The sequence below is a fragment of the Typopeltis vanoorti genome, chromosome 22 (genome assembly GCF_054136105.1).
Source record: "Typopeltis vanoorti isolate ZY-2024b chromosome 22, IOZ_Tvanoo_1.0, whole genome shotgun sequence".
NCBI classification, from domain to species: Eukaryota; Metazoa; Arthropoda; class Arachnida; order Uropygi; family Thelyphonidae; genus Typopeltis; species Typopeltis vanoorti.
The window spans coordinates 38,958,371-38,981,656 of record NC_143570.1 but is presented as its reverse complement, the minus strand read 5'-3'; the positions used below and the strand labels follow the sequence as shown (position 1 = coordinate 38,981,656).

General features: G+C 35.9%; 1 protein-coding gene across 3 annotated transcripts in view; it reads right to left on the bottom strand.

Annotated features, from left to right (window-relative positions):
- The window catches only part of LOC150094339 (four and a half LIM domains protein 2-like), a 235,278-nt gene that overhangs the window by 86,543 nt on the left and 125,449 nt on the right, over nucleotides 1–23,286 (bottom strand). For all 3 annotated transcript variants that reach the window (XM_090412366.1, XM_090412367.1, XM_090412368.1), the window contains 2 exons: nucleotides 21,500–21,733; nucleotides 12,111–12,326 (listed from right to left, as the gene is read on the bottom strand). In XM_090412366.1, coding sequence (XP_090268492.1) covers nucleotides 12,111–12,326; nucleotides 21,500–21,733 — 450 coding nt within the window. The remainder of the gene's footprint in view (nucleotides 1–12,110; nucleotides 12,327–21,499; nucleotides 21,734–23,286) is intronic.

The window sequence follows — 23,286 nt, the reverse complement described above, 5'->3', positions numbered from 1 at the left end:
ACTTTAATTCAGAGATTTTTAATTTCTTATCTAAACTGCAGAAATTGAATACTTTGCAGCACTCCATACATCAGCCAACATCTCTCTCTCTCTCTCTCTCTCTCTCTCTCTCTCTCACACACACACACACATTTCCAGGTAATTTTACATAACAAAATTAGCATTATAATATCTTTCAAGAACCGTTCTGTAAGATGACTGCCTGTGGTTTCATCGGAGAGAGAGAGAAAAAAAAAAAAACGACAGACCTTATCGTTAAGGATAGGGGAGAAAATACAATGAATATGAAAAGTTCCACACGATCATTTATCTTTAAAAAAATGATCATTGAAGAACAAAACCAATTACACATAACTTGATTTATCTTTGTTAAATCACTGTGAAATATTATAAAATAGTTCCCTGACACTTAGATTTCATTTAAATGTCATTGAATTATGCTTCAAGATCACCGCATTGTTATATTTAAAAGGACAAGTAGGAATTGGAATAACGGTACAGAGGATCAAGAAACTTGAAAAGTAGGGGAGAAAGTACACTTTTTTTTTTTTTTTTCAAAGAATCACAAAAAAGTTTCAAAATAATGTGATAGCATTTTTGCACCTGAAAATTTAACCAATATGGTTCTCGAAAATTTTAGGTTGCGGTGCAAACTGCTATTTCTGAATCTTCCTCACGCTTCCAGTTCATGTCTCATGCATGTCTTGAGAAGTATAAGAGCCACTATACTGTTGCACGTTAGAGAAGTTGTAAAATAGCTCACGTGATGACGAAACATGCTTTGCACGGAAATAAAAATTGGATCAAAAGATGAAGTACTTATTTTTACCTTTTTTGTAAAAAAAAAACGTTTTTAACGTTCCACTAAAAACAATTTTAGTGAACAATCCAAAAGTATGAGTGCCAAAAAGTATTACAAGAATTATTTTAAAAAGTTTTTCATTTCATTTCTGTTGGCACGTATTGAGTTTTAAAATAAGTCAGGGTATAAATTAAATGAAGGTATGAAAAAAGTACGTTTATAAAGTACCAACAAATATGAAAATGATAACAATAGTCATAAAATGTGATGCTGAAAATAGCATTATTTTATTATTTGGATATTTCAAATCTTTCTGTCACATATTTTCCATTATAAATGGGGAATCGCCTAAATCCTAAACTGGGATAACTTGACAAATTGCTGGAAAAATTCTAAATAGGAAATTATGATTGTATATTTAGTTTTAATTTAAAATAAATTTCAGTGCTAAGCACGAAGAGATTATTGTTCTAACTAATGCTTGGTGAACCGGCCAGATAATAATAATTCAAGAAATGATCTTCTATATTAGTCCTGTATTATTAAGAAATATTTGCAATCTGAAATCGGCCATTTAAATGACTGTAAAGAAATGCTCAAATCATTTTACAAAAGTTCGGCAGCAACATATTTTAACATAGCTTGCAGGAATAATTCGATGTATTACTACTAGATGGCGCCACTAAAACCAAGTACACGTTTTCGCTTGAAAATGTTGAACTTTTGTGTACTCGCCCAGAGCATTACTGATATAAATATAACAATATTCCGATGGGTTAGAGACTGCACAATTTATGTGTTACTTATTATTATATTATAGTTTATTATGATGTAACATGAATAATAGGGACATAGTACAGAATTCGCAATCGTATTAACGACAATTTTCTAACTTTTTTTTTTGAATTTATTCCACTACAGCTTAAATCGCATAACTTCTGCCATAATGTCTTTTGAGATAACAAATATGCTTCTAATATTCTTTATGCGAGAAATGAGAATAATGATATTATTATAAATTATATTATTATGTATAGTATTTCCTTACTCATGATGCTTAGTGGAACAGTCGTAGTTCTTATTTTTTATAATTTAAGAAATTTTGAGCAGCATATTTTATATTTATAAAAATAATATTATCAATATCAGGAGTTTCTCACAGGTTTCCTGCTCATTTCCAAAAGTAATTAAAATTAACAATCGATATAAATTTAGCGTTTATATTTTTATAATTATTTAAAAGTTTTAAATTACGCGTTCGATCACGCGTTTGTAATCGAACCTTTCTTTTAGTTTTTCGACCTACGACGAGAATGGAAGTGCATAAAAAGAGAAGCCCTTCCCATATGTCACTCAGCTAGTAAAATGAAACACATACGTAACAATGGGTCCGTTCAGTTTGAGTGACATTTGCACGCACACCACATGTCGCCTCATAGCGGTAAAAAAGATGTGTATGTGTGACAAATCTAGATACCTCGGTCGATCATCGGATAGGATGATTGTCAAGAGTAATCTTCTGCTGCTATCTACAGCGTAGGGAACTGTTATGACAGTAAGATTATTTTCGTGAGGAAGCCTGGGCTGAAATGTCTCTCTAGTAAGAAGAAACGAGCAGTAAAAATCACGAAAAGAGATGCTACACCACTTTTGCTTTAGTATAAAATAAAAGAAATTGGGAATTTAAGTAGTTTTTTTTTCTTTTTTATTTCAGATATCAGCTATCTATGAAAAGTCCATTTTATTTTCTAAAGGCCGAAGCTTATTTGTCATACACACAGTACTTCAATGGAAAACATCACATGTCCTTTTAATAACTAGTATCTGGAGAACTTTATTTCATTAAAAGAATAACACTTTCCTTTCCCTGAGCACGTGTAAAATAGAACAATTTGAAACATCTAAAAACTCACTTTTGTTAAGTGCTAGTAAGGACTGCATTTGCAGATTTTTGAGTCATACGATCTTTTTAGAGCAATGCACTTTTTCTCTAAAAAATTATAAGCCTTTTTCAATAAATTCTACCCAGCTGATATGAAATTAATAACATCAGTTCGAGTCGTTTTGCCAACAAAATGAGTCTATTTAAATGAAAACTGAACCATGTAAACATCGCCGTCATAAATTCCAAATTTCACCAAGTTCCATCAGAGTTATTGAAGTATATAATTCGACGAGTTTGGCTACTTTGGTTATCCTGCAAATAGCAATGGTCCGAATTTGACTCCATGCTGTCAGGGTCCACAAACAATAACTTGAAAGCAACTAAACAGCTACTATAGATAATTACACATCGTTAATGTCTCTATGTGCAGATGAATTTCTTCGCCATTGTGAGACCACATTTGTTATTTAGAGCCTCCGTAGCTCAGTCGGTACAGACGCAGCCCTTTGGTCGGAAAGACCTGGGTTCGATTCCCGTCTGACGTGAGGAATATCTGGTCTCTTTCTACTAAAGTTAGCGGTCTCATACAGATAGAGGGCTTTTTTACCTGGAAACTCGGGTTTTTCGTCCCTCAGAACATGCAGACTGGCCCGTGAACACACACAAGGATCTACAATCATAACATATACACTTAATCCCTCATTAGGATAGCTCAGTCAATCCTAATTGACGGTGGAGAAAAGGGGGGAACCCCACACGAATAAGTAAATTGCTTATTTGAGGTCTGAATTGGACTAAAGAAGTTCAGTGTTAAGTGTTTCTAGAGATGGTTGTCGGATTATCCAATCCTTATCCCACCCACAGTATTGATACAAATGTATAATAGCTAAAAGCCTACAGGTGTAAGTCCTCCCAAGAAGAGGTGTTTGATCTTTGCGGAAGATCTAAATATTATCAAAAGAAGTAGAAAAGCACAAAGTGAGCTCTCTCTTAAAAGGAATAAGACTGGACTGTGTTTTGGTAGCGCTTTGAAATTTGTTACGTTATTCCCACCTCACCCCACTGGAGAATGGTAAAGAAATGAGATCAGTAGTTAAGACATTGCATATGGGAGATCTTTAAGCTTGTACAGATTCGTAGAGTTCTTGCCACTGTGAAATGATGTATACAGTTATATACATACTAAAGATGGAAAATAAGGGATGTTATTTTAAGTCCTAATTCATATTGATCAATAAAATCTGAGAAGAGGAGGAGGAAGACTGATATTAATGAATAGATAAGCGATAACAGACGTGGATCTACGGTGGGCAGGCATAATGTTTTGTATATCACATATATACGCTATTTCTTTGAGAATAAATGTATAGAAAATCGTGAATTTTAAGGTTAATGTTTGTCATGCCATTATAATTACCATTCAAACTGTTCTGATTTGATCAATAACAGCGTATCGTCTTCGAGATTGGGTGCTAATAGGTGTCATTTTGTTTTTTCTTTAGAACAGCAGAAGCTATGCATTTGGAGCGTGTTGTATGCTGTTATAGTCTCTGCATTATAGTTAAAAAAGTAAGCTTTGCAATGAAATCCATATCACTAAACTTTAGATATTTCAAAGTGTCTTTTTTTTACATTAAGCATTTTTGCGTTGTTGTTATTGCTACTTTTTTGAGGGAGATTAAATGGAAATATAAGCTTATTTCTGTCTTATATTCCAATTTCCATAACACCACTATATCGTTTTTTTTTTCTATTTTTAGCGTGATTTGTTTCTATTTTACGAAGTTCTATCCAGTTTTTATCCACTTTTACGAAGACCGGCTACCTGTAGTAGCCGGTCTTCGTAAAAACTGGATAGAGTCTGCGCCTTGCACCGAGTAGGCTGTAGGTTGGAGTTTAGCATATTTTTTTATATCGACCCAATACATAAGACAGTTTTCAAGACCTATAATACTATAGTGCTGTGTGTTAGCATGTGGTTAGCGAGAAAGAGAGAGAGAGAGAGAGAGAGAGAGAAGTAAGGAATTCGTTAATGTGCTTCTTGAAGAGTGGAGATTTTGTATTCATGAGGAAAACGATATGGGAGAGAATGTTCCAAAGGACAGATGTAAATTGAATGAAGGAAGAAGGTGAGAAGTTGGCTTGTTGAATTGGAAGTTGAACTGTATTGATTAGTAGGAGGTGGAGGAGGAATTGTGGTAGCCAATCAGTGGAGCAGCTTCCATGGAAATGGTGTAAAGAAAACCCGATGTAGAGATAAGAGGAAATTACAGAGAGAGAGAGAGAGAGAGAGAGAGAGAGAGAGAGAGAGACGTCATATATTAAGTGAATAGCTTTATTCTGGATACAATCACGCATTCTGAAGGGGGGGTTTGGTGCTCTACCCGAAATAGGAGAACAATATTCTAATGTTGGGGAGATTTGGGATTTATAAAGTGTTAGAGGAGTTGAACAGAATAGAAGCTATTTAGAACAAAGGAAAAAAACAAGACAGAAAATACCAAGCCCTTTGGAAGCTAAAGAGGCTATGGACGCGTGATGTGTTTATGCCAGGATAAGTTAGATGTGAAAATCAATCCGAAAATAGGTGGAATTTTGTCAAAAAGTGGGGGAGAGTGAAATACTTTTCTTTCTCTCTTTCACCGCCAGGCGTGAGACCACTACCCTCCCTAGTGGGAACCGGAGTCGTTTAAAAAAGTTATATTTTTGTCTGTAGAACAGGGGTTCGGAATTATATAACCTTTAAACTATTCACTGTGTCAAAGTTTACAACTTTTGCGAGTGGAATTCTTCTTCTTTCACGGTCCTCAAGAGGCCCTTAAACGCTCACGACTACCCAAGACATTCTTGGATTTCTTATCCAAGAATGCCTTCAGTGGAATTGTCAGCCCTGTCCGTATAGTTATTTTATATGTAAATTGCGTGTGTTTTTCTGAATGGTTTGTCTGTATACCGGATGGAAATGATGAGCTTCCCGGAGGAGAAAACGTGCCAACACCAGATAAGACCAGCTAACTTACTTTCACTTGAAAAAATACGTGATAAAGGTTCTTCACACCCTAAACGGGATTTGAACGCAGGTCTTTCTTACTGAAGGACATCATCCAAACCCACTGAAATACGGAGGATAGTTTTGTGAGTGGAACTCGCATTGAAAACATGTTCGTTCTTTCGAGAAGAGTTCCCCTTGATCCACCTAGGGTATTTAGTACGCCGTAAGTTATCTTACTGTGAAACTACGATACCGAAAAGAAATTATCTATAATCAACTTAGGGTCAAGAGAGAGAGTGTGTGTGTGCAAACACTTTTCAAGCCACTTCTGCCTCCAATAAAGAGAATGATATTCTCACACTGGGGGATGCATTTCACCACCTAATGCTATTCACAAATATACATGGCAGGATTCGAAGCCATATGCTGTTGGTTGGTGAGCGGAGACACCATCCACTCAGTCAACCAGGCCTATAGATACATCCCCCTGCGACAGAACTCGAACCTGTAATCTTTATTTAATCTTAGTAACAATTATAATAGCAAGATATTTCTCAAAGTGCTAACTTCGTTTCTCTTGTATTCAAAAGCATGATATACAGGTGTCGACATAGAATGAAATAACTTTGATACCATGTAAAAATTTAATGAAGAAGGTAAAAAAAAGTGAAGTGTTTACATAGATTATATGATCATTACGCCTCTCTTTCAAACGATATGTGATAGATTAACATGCTGGTATTTTAAGGGGATTAATGTAGTTTTTGATAGTTCAGCATCACTGACACTCCGTCTTCGCACTATTTGTATCACTGATTAAATCATAACGCTATTTAGTGTTCGTGCGCTTACTGCTTTTCATTTTCAGGAGATACAGAAGACAATGTTGACGTGATGTCCTTTCAGCTGAACAGTATTAGTATTATGTGTCTTCGTGGAGTTAATTTTGCCTTTCACATAACCTCAAAAGGCAAACCAAATTTAGACTGAGACAAGGCCAGACTCGGTAACCAAGGAGTGGATCCATCTGAATGTATCCAATTTAAAATATATCTAAGTATGCATGGTTTGTCACATGATGGCAAAGAAGAATGGTCTGACAATGCTGTTATGCCTGAAGCATCCCCAATATTGGGTTTCTTGTTCGACCTCATGGTAAATATACTGCTTGGAAAGAAGTCACTCGACATCCCCACGGACAAGATGCATCGTGCCATGTAACGAGTCACGTATTCGTAGCCGACATAAATTGAAGGGATACAATACTCTCAAGTTAGTGCAACTGTGGCTGGTGAAATGGCTGCAAGAAGGGAACTGATGGTGCTTGAAAGAGCCATTGTGATAGGATGCTATGTTGCAGGTCTATCTGTTCGGCAAACTGTTGACAAATTGGGCCATCTCAGATCAACAAACAGTGATATCATACGGAGATGGGTTCGCAGGTAGTCAACTGCAGGTGCTACCCGCATGGACGACCCATTCACGGAACTTGACCGTATGGTGCTACGAAGTATAATACATAAAAAGCGCCATTCGTCGGCAGGCAAGTTGAATGCGGAGTTCCAGGAATCGAGAGGAACATGAATCTTCACAGAAACATTCAAAACCGAGGCTCACAACATGGGTTTTTTCCATAGTAGGTCCGCAATATGCAAGCCCCACGTTACCCAAACAAACAAGCAGCGCCATCTTCAGCGGAATAAAGTGCTTGCACAGTGAAACGTTGAAGCTTGGAAAGCAGCGTTATGGAGTGACGAATCACGCTACACCTTCTTCCAAGCAGATGGATCGGTACGGCGGATTCCTGGTGAACGTCTCTTACCAACGTACGTAACCCCAACTGTGAAATTCGGAAGTGGCAGTGTGATGGTATGGTTCTGTTTATCCTGGTTTGGCCTCGAACTTCTGTTTGTAGTGGCACGAACAATGAATTCCGAGAGCTATTAGAACATTCTGGACAATGCAATGTTTCCTACTTTGTGGCGTTTCTACTGAACTGACCATTGTCTCTTTCAACAAGGAATGGACCGCGTCATAAGGCTGTTGCTGTCATTTAACAGAGGAATGACCTACAGGAAGAATCGTCCAAAATTCCCATTGATCGCTATCGTACGCTTGTGGAAAGTATGCCCCCCCCCGTAAGATAGCTGCAGTTTTCGCAGCGATAGGAGGTCCTACATCCTATTAAGGTGTGGGAGTTATCGCTGTTTGTTTCTCGCGCTGTGGTGTCTATTTATTTCTTTCCAAGCAGTGTGCGTCGCATCTGCGGAACGAAGAATCTACAGTTCGGTTTACTAATTCGTCCACATGTGTGAAATGTGGCCTAAATAAAAAAAAAAAAAATATATATATATATATATATAGACAAGTAAGTCAAGTTTGCGCCTGCAAGTAGTGCAAGTCTGGGTGACCCGAGAGCAAACTTGACTTACTTGTCTGTTTGCTTACTTGGGAAATGGATTAAAACCGGGTTTATATTTAAAATAGCTTGGTATCTTTAACATATATTATACCCAAGGTAAAAAACTTTCTACATATATATATATATATACAGGGTGTCCCAAAATTCACGCAAGAAGTAATTTTGATAGAAAACACAGGTTTTTAATTAAAAATTGTAATTTCTTATTGATTCATAAAGTATACAGTATAGGGTTATGCATGGAATAGCATATCGGGTAAATGGCCTGCGCTGCTTTGCTGGCACATACGCACTCTTTTGTCGAAATTTTCCATGACCGTTTTGCATAAATGTGGCTGAATTTCGTTGATACAGCGCTCAGTTTCCTCCTTCAAGGCGTGGGTGGTCGTGGTCTTGTTGGCATAAACCTTAGACTTCAAAAAACCCCAAAGAAAAAAGTCCAACGGCGTTAAGTCATATGATCTGGGCGGCCAATTCTGATCACCAAAACGGGAAATTACACGACCAGGAAATGACTCATGCAGTAATTGAATTGTTTCTCGGGCTGTATGGCATGTGGCACCGTCTTGTTGAAACCACATGTCGTCCACATCCATATCTTGCAATTTAGGCACAAAAAACTGGATTATCATGTCGCAATAGCGAGCACCATTAACTGTTATTGCCTTACCAGCCGCATTTTCGAAGAAGAATGGACCGATGATGCCTCCAACCCAAAATCCGCACCAAACAGTGAGACGTTGTGGATGCATTTGTTTCTCAACAATCACTCGTGGATTTTCTGAACCCCAAATGCGACAATTTTGTCGATTAACGAAGCCATCAAGATGAAAATGAGCCTCATCGCTGAAGATGATTTTGTTCGAAAAATAACCATCCACTTGTTGTTGTTCCATAATCCATTCAACGAACTCTCTTCGCTGTGTGTGGTCATTTTTAATAAGCCTGAACTGTCAGCTGTCACGCTGTCTTTTTTTTCTCGTTGGCAACACTTTACCGCACAAATGGCGCTAAATTTAAATCTTGCGTGAATTTTGGGACACCCTGTGTGTATATATATATATATGTATGTATGTGTGTGTGTGTTAAAGATACCAAGTATAAAAGTATTTTTGACGTATTTTTAACTTATAATACACCCAAGGTAAAAAACTTTCCACATATATGAAACTTTAGCCATACAAACCGAAGTTTATGGAAAAGTACGCTGGAATTTCCTGTTCACTACTTACATAAGAAATCCGCTTCCTTACAGGACATTTATTTTACAGACATCTTCATGATCAATTGTCTTCTAAATTAGCTATGCTGCTTCCACTTTCTTCCAAAACAGTAAAAATAACTGCAACTACTGGTCAACATCCATTTACCATCCACTTCCAAACTTATCGAACCATCTTCTTCTCGTCTTCCTCTTTCGTTCTATCTACCTGTTCATGTCAACAGCCCTTCGCACTCAGTCTTCTCCAAAGGCCATATCCATAATATTCATCTATACAGTAAAACATATCAACAAATTTCTTGTTTTTTCGTACTCTTTTTTAAACGTACACTCCACACTGATGTGCTATGCATCTTGAGATGTTTGGTTCGTGGGTTACATATTTATATAAAAAAAAAAAGATGGGATAATGCATGTTATTAGCAGCGGCCTATGTATCTAATGATGTGTTAGAGTAGGTGCAAATACTGCCGTTGCTTAGTCTGTAATAAGGTAACGCTTTATGAAGCTACTCTTCACCGATACCTGAGATCAACAAAACCACAGGACCTACGCAGGTGTCATGTTATTGATCACTTGCAGTCATGGTATCGATTCGATTACATTATGTTTACTGAGGTGTTTGGTTTTTCTTATTGAAGTCCTTTTGTGGGGGGGGGGGGGGATATGGTGTTTCTAGTAGTATTTCTTGATGTGGATTGGTTGCAACGTTACTCTGTTACTCTGTTTTATTTTCCTGAGTTTCTAAGTTTTCTAGATGTGTGTCTAGAAAATTGAGAAAAATGTTTCTTTTTTATTATTATTATTTTATTTTGTCTTTTCGATCTTTGTTCCGTCTATTTCAGCAATTTTATTTCCTCCTCCTGATTTTCTTAATTTTTTTCATATGTCATGTCGATTTATACTGATTCCTCGTCAGAATAAAGACCAGTCTACTATCGTTTCTCCATTTCATTTATTTTCGGTTCTTGTTAGCTAAGTGGTTTGATATCGGCTCTGCACCCAATAGGCTGTGATTTTGAATCAAACAGAAGGCATGGATGTTTGTGATTGACATCAATGGGAGATGAGTTTCACAGTCCAGTGTGAGACCACTTCCCAGCTTATTGGAGATCTGAAATGGCTTAAAAAGTTACATGTTTAGTCTCTAGAGCAGGGCTTTCGAACTAGGTAAAAATAAAAAATATATATATAAAATCAATCAAGATAGGAAAAAAAATCTTAGCCCAAGCACGGTACAAATTTACCTAGGTTTTCAAATAAACTTTTCGTGTGTAGGAGCCACATAAAAAAATCGTTTTTTTTTTATTATTTGCTGTCTGGAGTATGACGTTTTCCGTATGTCAATGTCATTATTTCTTTCGGATCTTCGTTTACTTTTTAAACCTTGTACCAATTTTCGCTTGACTTGTAATTTCTGTATATCATAATATCTTTATACTGCATTTTGTACATGCTTCTGTGTTAATGTCTTTGATGGCAATGGTGGTGTCTCTTCTCTTTCTGATACTCGATGCTGTTTTCTTCTTTCTGTTGTTCCTTGTGCTGAGATTCCTCATGTTGTTGATGGTACCGGTGGTATTTCTTCGGTTGGCTCGTTTCTTCAGTTCATGCTTCTATAGTCAACTTTTTGTTTCTTAATCCCCACACAAATATATTGAAGTGTCTGTTGCCTTCTTTGTTATATTTTTTTTATTATGTTTATTATGTTTTTTTAGTTTATTATGTTTAATTTTGTCCGTGTGGTTTTTTTAATGTCGTCGTGTTCTTTTTATTATTGGTTTCTATGTGATATGCGGCATTTTTGCAGTGTTTGATTTATTTATTTTGAAATTTGACGTTGTTTACTTGTTTGCATATTGATTTCTTTTTTCCGCGTGGGGGCGTATTACGTCACTAACGTCACATCCTATGACGCAATTCACGTGACACTACGTCACGTGGGTTTGTAGATTTTTCTATTATCGGAAAGGAGTGGCTCTCGTTAAGTTGTAACCTTGTAGATTTAATTTTCAGTATAGTCCGGTAATATCAATATCAAATCCATGTGCTTACTCTCAAGCTAGTTTTGCAGTTACGAAATAAATAAATGACTTCTGTTAGCGGATGTTTATCAGTCTCAAAACAAATATTTCCATATACTGGTTTCAAAATAAAATTCGTTCAACCGGCCAGAACACTGTATAATTAACAGACATACTTCACTGGCCTCATAATCTCAAATTGCATCGTTTGTAATTACAAATAATCACAGCCTACGGTAGTCTATGTCCAAATAACGCATCAGACTTAAAGTACTTTTGGATGCGGAACAGTACATGCAGGTGGGTTTTCTGTCACTATATTATTGAATTTTACTCTGATTAATGTAAGACTTATTACAATATTTTTCTTTATTTTAGCCCTTGGAATATATTCAGTTTAGGATTAAGTATTACAGTATGTTTGAAACCGTAAATATATTGGTGTTCGTTCTTCATTTAATGTGAACTCAGTGCTTACTTCTTCTATTCCATATGAATACTCGTTGTGATATATTTCGAACTCTTGAAATGTTTGTAACGAAACAATAAAACAGACAGCACTAGGATAAACAGAATAATGTTGGACTCGAGTAACGTATCATATTTTCTTTGATATTCATTTATCAGCTATCATTATATGATCCTCTCTTTTTTCTTGCATTCTTATTACACACTTCGTTAAAAAAACTCATCATTAAACAAAAGTTAGGCGCTAAAATCTTTTTTTTTTGTTTTTCAGCTTATAGGAATCAACCCATCTTACCTCATCACAAGCGGAACATCTGGGCTTTAGCTGCTCAGCGTAATGCCTCTCACAGTACAATTTCCCTTCCTTTGCACAATACGTCAAATCCACTAATAGTTCATCACAAGTTACGCACACAAAGCATGCGGGATGCCAGGCTATCTTTTCTCCAAACTTAGGAGCTATAATGGCTATGTCACCTTGCGGCATGACTCCATGACACTTGGAACAGTCCTAATAATGAGAATGGTTTTGATTAGTGACTATTCAAAACATTTATTTTGTTAATATGAATAATATATGCACGTATAATAATAACGAATAGTGATTTTTGTTGTGAGTGTAAACATTAATTGTATTCAACTGTGCTGTTTGACTCTGACAATGAAAACACGAAACATTAAGGCTGAGGTAGGGTTTCTTTCTAATGTTCATTACAAATATTCTTCAATATAAGTTTAACTGAAAGTTTTACTGTAGGACAGCTAGTGTACATTAATAGCCATGAATTGAAAAAAAAAAAAAAAAGAAAGAAAAAAAGTAGAATTTCCATGTTGCTTTCTGCTTAGAAGTGTAGCTGCGGTGAATCTCATGCCGTTTTAGGGGGTGGATAGTTTTTAACGTGTTTCGTTCCATCGAGTAAGTAAAGCGCACGTATAGTTGCACAATAATTCGTGGAATTTCACCTTACGCTAATTTTTGCTAATTTATATGAATGATATAATTATTGTGTTAATCGCACAGTCACGTTAGATAAAAAAAAGTCTTGTCATTATCAGTTTGTGTTAGAACATATTTTATAATTTTTGCCTGTTCTTTTATCATTTTCATGCTGTCTCGCTGATAGTCACCGATCATTTTTTTTGTTATATTTAACGAAACGTATTTTAACTATATAACTTGAATATATTGATAATAGCTTTCATCACCGTGTATAAAGCATTAGAAGTAGAAGGAAGTGGCTCTCGACTCCTGCCCTCTTTCAGATACAGATTTGAAATCAATTGAACAGATAAAGTGGGGGGAGGATAAGTAAATTGTTTTCTGCAAACCTGCAAAAATAAGCACTGATAAACTATTTTAACTATTTTAAACCTGCAAAAATAAGCACTTCTCTATTATCTCATGGATGGTGAATAAAAACATATTATTCACATTAGACAAACTTCCTTAATACATGGTCTGTTTTTTTTTTTTTTTTTTTTTTTTTTCCCCTGCTACTCTACCGATATGTTAACTACGGAATAAATTTAACACACTGGTATTTGAAGAAATGCGCCACAGTAACAGTTAAAAATCAATCCCCCCCCCCGCAGTATTTCGCATTCTCATGTCTTTGGATTGACGTGCATTCATTTCGTCTTAAGCGGTCCAGGGTCGAGTCTAGTCGGTATGAGATCCTACTTAAGCGGATCCTAGATTCATTGGACTCGATATTTGTACGAATACTTGTCGAACAGTACAGAAGCAAGCCTTATACAGCCTGTCCATTTAAATGGGAGATAAATTAGACAAACTGAAGTTCGATAGTCCACCTCAATACTCGATAAAGTAATGGAGAGGGTCATTGACGGGAAAACCTTTCACCGTCTGGAGGCCCACCGATTAATTACTGATCTCTGGTATAGACTGCATCACTCTTGCTACAGAGAAGATCCCCCGCTCCCCAGTCAAACTAAACTACCTTTGGATATATGGAAAAGTTTGAAGAAGCTCATGCATTAGCTCTTGATATTCCAAGGGCTCCGATCAAGTCTGGCATAGACTTCCACACCAAGCTACCGTCTCATAACCTTCCTCCAACCCATTGTGACTGATTCACCAGCGTAATCTCTGGTCGTCCAATATGTTTCATGTTAAACGGTTTCTTCTCATCGGATTTCTCTCTAAACTGCTGGAGTACCTGAGATGCTCTGTGCTTTCAACCGCACCCTTCTTATACGTTAATGACCTTCTCTAGTGAACCTCGAATCCTTACCATAGTTTACGCCTGACAGTGCATTCCACTGCATTTTTCTTCCCCATTTGAGAAACCGTATGCTCATATCATTCATTCTAGATCTTTGATAACCGGAGTCGTAAACAGTGGCTAGTTCACCTTTCTCAAGTGAATGTCAGTGCTACCAAAACATGATCCTGTAATTTTGTGGAAGAAAGTCATTTCATCCACATCCGTTTGTTACTGTTCCGATGTCCAGTTCAGCTAATATTTCTTCTTGAACTGAACTCCTCAGATTCCAGAAAATGTGCTGTTTTCTTTTCCACCCACTATTTCTCACCCATACAACTCTCAACACTTCATATATCCCAAATTCTCGCAACCTTAGAATACAGTTCTCCCATTTGGGACCTCCATAAGAATTTGGAGGTCCCAAATGGGAGAACTTCGTAACTTTCAGCAATTTTTTCCTCCTAGACACTGTGTTTTTGTGTTATGCTATTTATAGGTATTTTCTAGGCACCGTTCCACCTGAATTGGCAGCCACCACCCTCCACATTCTTCAATCATATATGAAGACGATCACATGCTGATCGCTATACATATAGTATAGCGTTTTCCAGTGAATTCAACTTCTTGCAATTAAAGAAAGCTGAACAGATTTCTTTGTCACTGACCAACATAAGCGTTAGCTCCATTGTCCTCAGCTTTGAGACTTGTTTGATATAAAAAAAGAGCACTATTCCACATGTCAGTACCGCTGTGAATATTTAATATGCTATTTCAATGCATTCTAACAATTAAGAATAATAGGGGAGGTAACAAATATGAATATATGCACGCCAATCATCAGGAGGTGAATGGGAGGGATATTTTTTGGTAAACCGTTCATGATTAACCTACTGCTGTTTTTTTTTTTCTCCTTATAATTAGTATGACGGAAGTGCACCGACATAGACGAATTCAGAACTATAATTTGGAAGTTAGTTGTATTTCTTGAGGAAAACCCGACTTCACTTATTTGGCGAATACTCCTTCACATTTACGTTCTAGCTGGTGCCAATCTACACGGACTGTTTTTCTTTGTCGGTAAGTTGAATTAATATCACTAGGAGTCGGAACCAATCGCGATGCCAACCCGATAGTGGATAATGGTTGTTTTAGTTTTAGATGTGTAACTGTTGTCGCCCTCCTCCCACTCTCCTACATTTTCTCATTGTAGACTTAGGAAGAATCATGTTAGAGATCGGAGAGTTTTTATTATCATAGAATATGACCTTTTCTCCTTACGGATAATTTGCTAGAAGTGTTTATCTTTTTTTTAATGAATTCTTACAAGTTATCTGTCACATAGTATGAGACAAGTCGAGCTATATTTTTTGGATGTTAACGAGTCTTCTTTGGAATTGGATGCTGATCCGAACGTTGAAATTCCTAGCTTAAAACCATTTGTCAGACTTCTCTCGCCCTGTCGAACTACTGAGGACAGAGCCGTCAAGTAGCGCTTTATAATTTCTTGTTACATACCGCGTAATCCTACGACCTTTGTTCCTGCAGATGACAGGTGAGCTACAAAGCAAGGTTTACAGATATCCAGTTAGAAGATAACGGTATTAACGATATTAAATCACACCGATAAGCATATTTGCTGGTATTAATGCAATTTGGAAACGTCTACTTTGTGGCATGTAATGTCTATCTCATTTAGTCAGTGACTCGCAGGAAGTGACGTCACTGAATCCTGCGAAATAGCAGAGAGAAACGCAATGAAAGGTAACTCTCGGATTGACATTTATTTTGGATCCGTATTGTTTTCTTTTATTTTAAATGGCTAAAACGGAATATGTCACTCATTATTAATAGAATATACATGAAATGTGTATCGAGAAATGAATTCAAAATTCGTTAATATAACGAAGCAAAAGGCGAATGAAATGCTCGTCATATATTATAACCGACAAAAAACAGTGTGTGTGTGTGTGTGTGTATATATATATATATATATATATATATTGTTTCCATGCATTTTACCTCGGCGTAAGCGAACCCAAACTACTGTTTGAATTCTGTTCACGAATAACTACTTGTTAATGAGTTTTCCATGGATGGAATCTTCAGTTTCTGTTGTCATCCACGTTAAGTCTGATATAATATTATCTCGTTGATGGGGAATTAAAAATTGAGAAAGGGCGTAATTTCAAAATAATGCAAAAGAGAATTCGTAGGTTTCCATACGCAGAACGTTTTCTGCGTAATCTTTGCATAACAAATTTAAGTCATTTTTCAATCTAAATTTAATACGAACTCTTTCATTAACAACAATAATTGTCTGCCAGCCTTTCTAACTAATCATCCGTTAATGGGCATAGGACAAATAGAAAAAAAAACTGACAATTGTATCATTATCGAAAATTGCATTTTTTTTTCTCTACCAGCATGGCTTACTGAAAACTGATACTGGAAGTAACATACAGTAGCGGCTTCTTTTGACATTCTTATGGTTTACACAGACAAAAAAATGCATGAACAACACAATTGCATTGCTCCAAAATTAATAACAAAGAGCATTTTTATTACTTGTGGAAGAAGATTTGAGAATGTTAGTGGCTGAGGCAGTTGAAGCTGTTGTTATAATTTATACAACGATAAATACATATAGATAAAAATATATTTAAGATCTTGAATATGATGTCAAACTAGGAGTCCAGATAAAACTTAAGTGACGTGGACTGGTTTGCCAGTATCTTCTCTTCGTTGTAAGTCTTCGGCCTATTGGTTGTGGGATTAAATCCCACTGTCACCATGGATACTTGCGGTAGATTTTCATTTCTTGATGTGAGCCATCACTTTAGGGTAGAGTAGTTATTCAACATCTACCCCCATCTATAAATGTGCTTTAGTCCCCCATCCTGTTTATGGGGGGGGGGGGGTTAAAAGATACGAAATATTAGGCATATCGGTGTGTACTCTTGAATAAACAAATAGCGACACTCATCGGTTTCGATTTAAAAAAACGATCATATAGGCTAGCTATAACAGAGTTGAGTATACCTGGTGAAACGAGCTTTATCCTAAGAGAATAAAGAAAACCGTTGTAGGAGCTATATTTTTCTCCGAACCGGTGTTGTGTACAAAGATAGCAACTTGCCGCTTAAGTTACAAGAGTGATTTCGCCCTTCAAAGTTAATGCCTGCTTTCAGCTTTTCAAGAAACAGGACTCAAGCCATTTTAGTAAAATGCAGTATATATACTATCTTTCTTGTGTGTTAGTTGAAAAAATAATACCGTTTTAAGTTGGATAAGTTGCCACCTTCATTACAAGTTTTATATGCATATAAATATATATCCTTATTTTCATTATTAACACTTTGACAGCTGCACACTGAAATTAGCCAAACACTCCGTCAAAACTGCCCCAAACTTACAACAGTCAGCACCACCTCCACTAAGTTATCCTGAGAAACAAGATGAGTAATGGTAGGATGCATTCCAGATTCCAAACCTGGAAGCAATTTTTCCCCTTTTTATTATGGTCAGACCTTTGGTTCATGCTTACATTTAACTCAGGTTTACAAAAAAGATGGCCATATGCAATTTTTATTTAAATACATAACACTGCTTGCTTGGATATAGATTTTAATGCTCCTGTTTGGGAATTCATGTGGTTTTATTTGCAGTTAAAAACTTCACATTAATTTCGTTTCCAGCTGCCACTTTTTAATAGTTTCGTTTATTTTCTATGTCTACAATTCATAAAGTTTGAATACCCAATACACTTTCTGTAATTTAGAACGCTTGTTTTGGAATAATCGTATTCCGAAAGTTCATTTAAAATTTTTTAAAACCAATTTTTTCTCTTCGAAATTCTTTCGTCACCTGTTTTAATTTTATTTTCTTTCTCAAATATATATAGGGTGTCCCAAAATTCACTCAAGAAGTAATTTTGATAGAAAACACAGGTTTTTAATTAAAAATTGTAATTTCTTATTGATTCATAAAGTATACAGTATAGGGTTATGCATGGAATAGCATATCGGGTAAATGGCCTCCACGGCTTTGCTGGCACATACGCACTCTTTTGTCGAAAGTTTCCATGACCGTTTTGCATAAATGTGGCTGAATTTCGTTGATACAGCGCTCAATTTCCTCCTTCAAGGCGTGGGTGGTCGTGGGCTTGTTGGCATAAACCTTAGACTTCAAAAAACCCCAAAGAAAAAAGTCCAACGGCGTTAAGTCACATGATCTAGGCGGCCAATTCTGATCACCAAAACGGGAAATTACACGACCAGGAAATGACTCATGCAGTAATTGAATTGTTTCTCGCGCTGTATGACATGTGGCACCGTCTTGTTGAAACCACATGTCGTCCACATCCATATCTTGCAATTTAGGCACAAAAAACTGGATTATCATGTCGCGATAGCGAGCACCATTAACTGTTATTGTCTTACCAGCCACATTTTCGAAGAAGAATGGACCGATGATGCCTCCAGCCCAAAATCCGCACCAAACAGTGACACGTTGTGGATGCATTTGTTTCTCAACAATCACTCGTGGATTTTCTGAACCCCAAATGCGACAATTTTGTCGATTAACGAAGCCATCAAGATGAAAATGAGCCTCATCGCTGAAGATGATTTTGTTCGAAAAATAACCATCCACTTGTTGTTCCATAATCCATTCAACGAACTCTCTTTGCTGTGTGTGGTCAGTAGGCTTCAGTTCTTGAGTCAATTGAACTTTGTAAGCATACAGATGCTAATCTTTCGTGAGAATACGCTGTAGAGAGCTTCTCGAAATGCCCAATTCAAGACCACGGTGCCGAATTGATGTACCTGGACTCGCAGCAACGCTCTCACGAACTGCTTCGATGTTTTCTGTTGAACGACTTGTTGAAGGACGGCCAGAGTGTATAAGATCACTAATTGATCCAGTTTCCTTGAATGTTTTAATTAATCTTTTCACAGTTGATGAAGTTAAATCACTATTCCGACCATATTTTGTACGAAAATTGCGAACAGTAGCTGCCAAACCTTCATTATTTTTAAAATATTGCTCAACAATGAAAATGCGTTGTTCTTTCGTGTAGCGCTCCATTTTTAATAACCCTGAACTGTCAGCTGTCACGCTGTCTTTTTTTTCTCGTTGGCAACACTTTACCGCACAAATGGCGCTAAATTTAAATCTTGCGTGAATTTTCCTTACCAACAAAGCAAAATTATTCTCGCTTCAGTATTACTTGATTTGACGTAATATTTTTTTTTCTTTGTGTAACTGACATATACTAGCCCGAATGAGCAACATACCCACTCCTCGACACAGGCTATGAGTTTGAATTCCCCCAGGCAATAAATATTTGTGCATGTCCTTAGGTGGGAAATTTTCACCTGCCGATAAAACCACCATCCTACTGTTTTTGAGATCTAAAGAGATATAGCAAGGTTTCTGAATTATCTAATCTCACCCCACCCACCGTAATAACGTACTGGGTTTACAATTATTCGTGGACATGATTCATGTAAGAAATAATACTACTAGTACCGTTTCAGTATTTATATTTCAAGAAGTTGAGCAGACAGTATCCTTCCCTTTTGAACAGACTTGCCTGCTCAACCTTTACATAGCCTGGTGGTTATGTTGGAGGAAGGATCGTCCAAAATATCAGTTTCGTATTATCAACTGATGAAGAGTATAATGAAAGGCAAAATAGCGCCCACTTGCTATTAAAATGTGCATGATTTGTTTTTTTCGAATACAGTGCAGCTCCAATATTTCATTCAACATAATATATGTTTAGTAACATTTCGGTTCTACACTTGACAAGTTCAAATATTTAATCAAGTGAATACGCACACTAAAATTTAGTTTTCACTGTAAACTGAAATGTTCTTTGTTCACAAGTATATGCCGCTAAATGGATCATTATCTATAGACAAATCTGAAAAATCTCTTGAATTGATAAACAAGACTAGATCAGATAAATGAAGTAAAAATATTTAGCTGTCCAACAACTGCCCTACTTTTTTAACGGATAGCATATTTCCTCTTCATGCAAAACTCTTTCCAGATGAAAAAAATGTGAGCATTTTGTAGGCAGTTGTGCATGTGAAACATGTGGTTATTAATTTTCGGAAAGATTTCTTACTTCCGATAGATATGTTTCTCTTAAAATTTATCTAAATCTTTTTTTATTGTTATTTCACAGAAAGGGATGATGTTCACGTCTTATCCATGTTAAGGAGTTTCTTTTAGTACTAATTATCATTTAAAAAAATGCATTACTTTCGAACCGCCCTATATCGCTCTCTAATCTGAAATGCTACTCATTTTGATTTCTGAAATCCTTCGATGATCATGGGAGGATTCCTTGCATTGCAGCCTTGCAATTAGATGTTCTTGATTTCCGTTTTTCCTACAATGATTAATGACCCATCGTCATGGGAATGGTTTGGAAATTTATCTGCACAAAAAAATAGGAACTGTCCATATCTCTTAGATCATTTCAACAATTTTGTTAGGAAATAAAAGTTTTCGATGACAATTACTCATTTTAATATTAAAAGTTGAATGTTATTAACCAAAGTAGATTACAGAGAAATTTTATTAAGATCTCAGTTTTATCCCACAAATCGTATGCGCTTATGTGGCGGATTTCTTTGTGTTAGGGATAGATTGTGATATTATCAGATGCTGTTACAAAATACATAAACGAAACAGAAATTTGAATTTTTTTAGATATATCATATAAGGAAAACCCTCCATAACTCAATGTTGTTTCAACGACGACGCTCGTTGGTTGGTAAGACTTGGGTTCGAATTCGGTCCAGTATGCGAAGAACCTTTATCAGGAATTTCAGTCGAAGGCGAATTATCTGTTATCATACGATAGTGGGGTTTTTTCTCCTGTAAACCGATCCAGAAAAAATAGTTAAACTGGACAGAACACACAGTATAGTATACGAAAATAAGGATTAACTACCCGATTCCGTCGTATTTGATTTCAAAAACCCTTGATGGTACGGAGTGGATCCACACTTAAGCCTAAAACAGAAATGATTTAAGAGAAATGTTAATATGATTATAATAAAAAGCATCCGTCTTAAAAGATGAATCTTTTCTCTTCTACGCTTTGTATTAAATGTACTTGGCTTAGAAATCATTGCAGCAAAGATTAATCTCTTGTATCACATTTAATAACATACAGGGAAGCCCAGAAGTAATAGGGGAATTGCCGGAAAAATATTCGCTACAATATCATTACTTTATTTTAAATTAACTGATTTTTGTTTATTGTAATTAATACAATTAAACATTGTGATTTTTACATACATTGCACATATATATATTATGTTCTTGCCAATAAAATATTTGTAGTTGTAATGTGGTTTCTCTGAATGCCCTATTACTTCTGAATGGCTCTGTATTTAAGAGAGTTCTTTTCACATTAAAACAAATAACGCCAACTTACTAGAATACTGTCTATAAATTCCTTGACGTAGGCTATGTCGAGTGCTATTTCGTTTCGTGCATTCACAAAGTCTTCGTACGTTTTATGATATTCTCTTTCCAGGAATTTACAGTAAGCTAAGGCGAGGTCCTGTTTCGGCAGTTGTACAATTAACTGTTTTTCTCGATATTTTTCACCTGGCGTGCCTAATCGAGGTACTTTGTGGTTTGGAAGTTGGGTGAAGTATTCTTCTATCTAAATGTCAAAAAATAAAAACAAGGAAAAACTGATTAAAAGTCATTCTTCGTTTATGTACTTCAAAACAGAAAGTTCTTCACAGCCCCTAAAAGGTTCATTTAGGGACGGCGAATTATCAACAATCGTGTTTTGCACTTACAAAAACATGTTATCTCCTTTTACATTAGTTAAAATGCGTCAGAATCTTAAAGCAATGTGAGTATAAATTCAGTGTATAAAACCATCTTTTTTTATTAAGTTAATGTAACACGCATTGTGAGTTTTTTTTCCATCTCAATTAGGAACTTTTTTGCAACTAAAGCAAATTTATACTAGAAGTGTTGGACATAAGTATCTCCATCGTTTCTTCTCATCTACCACTAAAATCTGGATTGTCACGATTATCTCAGTACGAATTTTCTGCCATAAATCATCTGCGTATGTTCAACCGTTTACACGTATTCATTTTTATATGCCTTATTGTTTGTCTATTCTCATAGGTTAACTGCGGCATTTAAATCAAACGAGGATATTCGTTATCAATCAGAAAAAAACAACAGGAGCCGTAATGTGACGAACTGCAGCTAGCAGCAGTTTTTACTATTGCGTTCACGTGTCACAAGAGTATCTGAGATGAACCGTAAATGATGTTTCATATAACAGATCATATGACGAATGTTATGCTAATATATTCAGACTGTCGAGTATCGAAGCTTCCCAGAGGTGGGGAAACTTGCAAGTTAATAAAAATAGTATCTTGACATAAAAATCATTAAGGGATTAAAAAATAAATTTAGTTATGTTATGGTTTCAAATATGGAAGCGTAGAATGTAGTAAAATTAAAATAATAAATTCATATGGAGGTTTTTTCTGTTTTTTTTTATATTGACAAAAATCTTCAAAAACGAAAACGGTGGCTTATTTTATGAAGTTTTTCTAATTTCATTTTTTATTTTACTAATTCAAAAGGGTCATATCATTCCTTAAGGCCGTCGGTTCTTCTTACCAAAAATAATCAGCTTGCCTGTAAAATTATGTAGAACGCTAGCCTTTGCCATAAAACCAGCGACGTTTTATCACTAGATCATAACTATAAAGCTATGATTAAAATTTCTAAATGTCATTCAGTTATGAAACTGCTTGTCTCCTAATTTATTTGATTAATATACAAATTACTCAAATAGCAACTTTAATTTCCGTAAACAGGTTCAGCGTTCCACGCACACTACGCATTGACTCAACTTGAAATACAGAAAACGCCCTATGAATGAGATGAAATGAAAAGTATGTTTTAACTAAAGGAAATAAGATCATATATTCATAAATAAATGAAGCTAAACCCAAAGGATCAATGTATAAATGAAACGGGGTTTTTATTTTTCCTTCTGTTACTGGTCTCCTATAAGTAAGAGAAATGAGGATAACAAGGCTAACTGATGATGAATAAGATTTTAGTGCTGTAAATACATTGCAGTGTATGCTATTGCTATTAAAATACATGCCCAAACAGCACGAACCGCAGCTGTTAATATTTATTTTATGCACTTTTTGCTTTGTTTAGCTCTCCAAA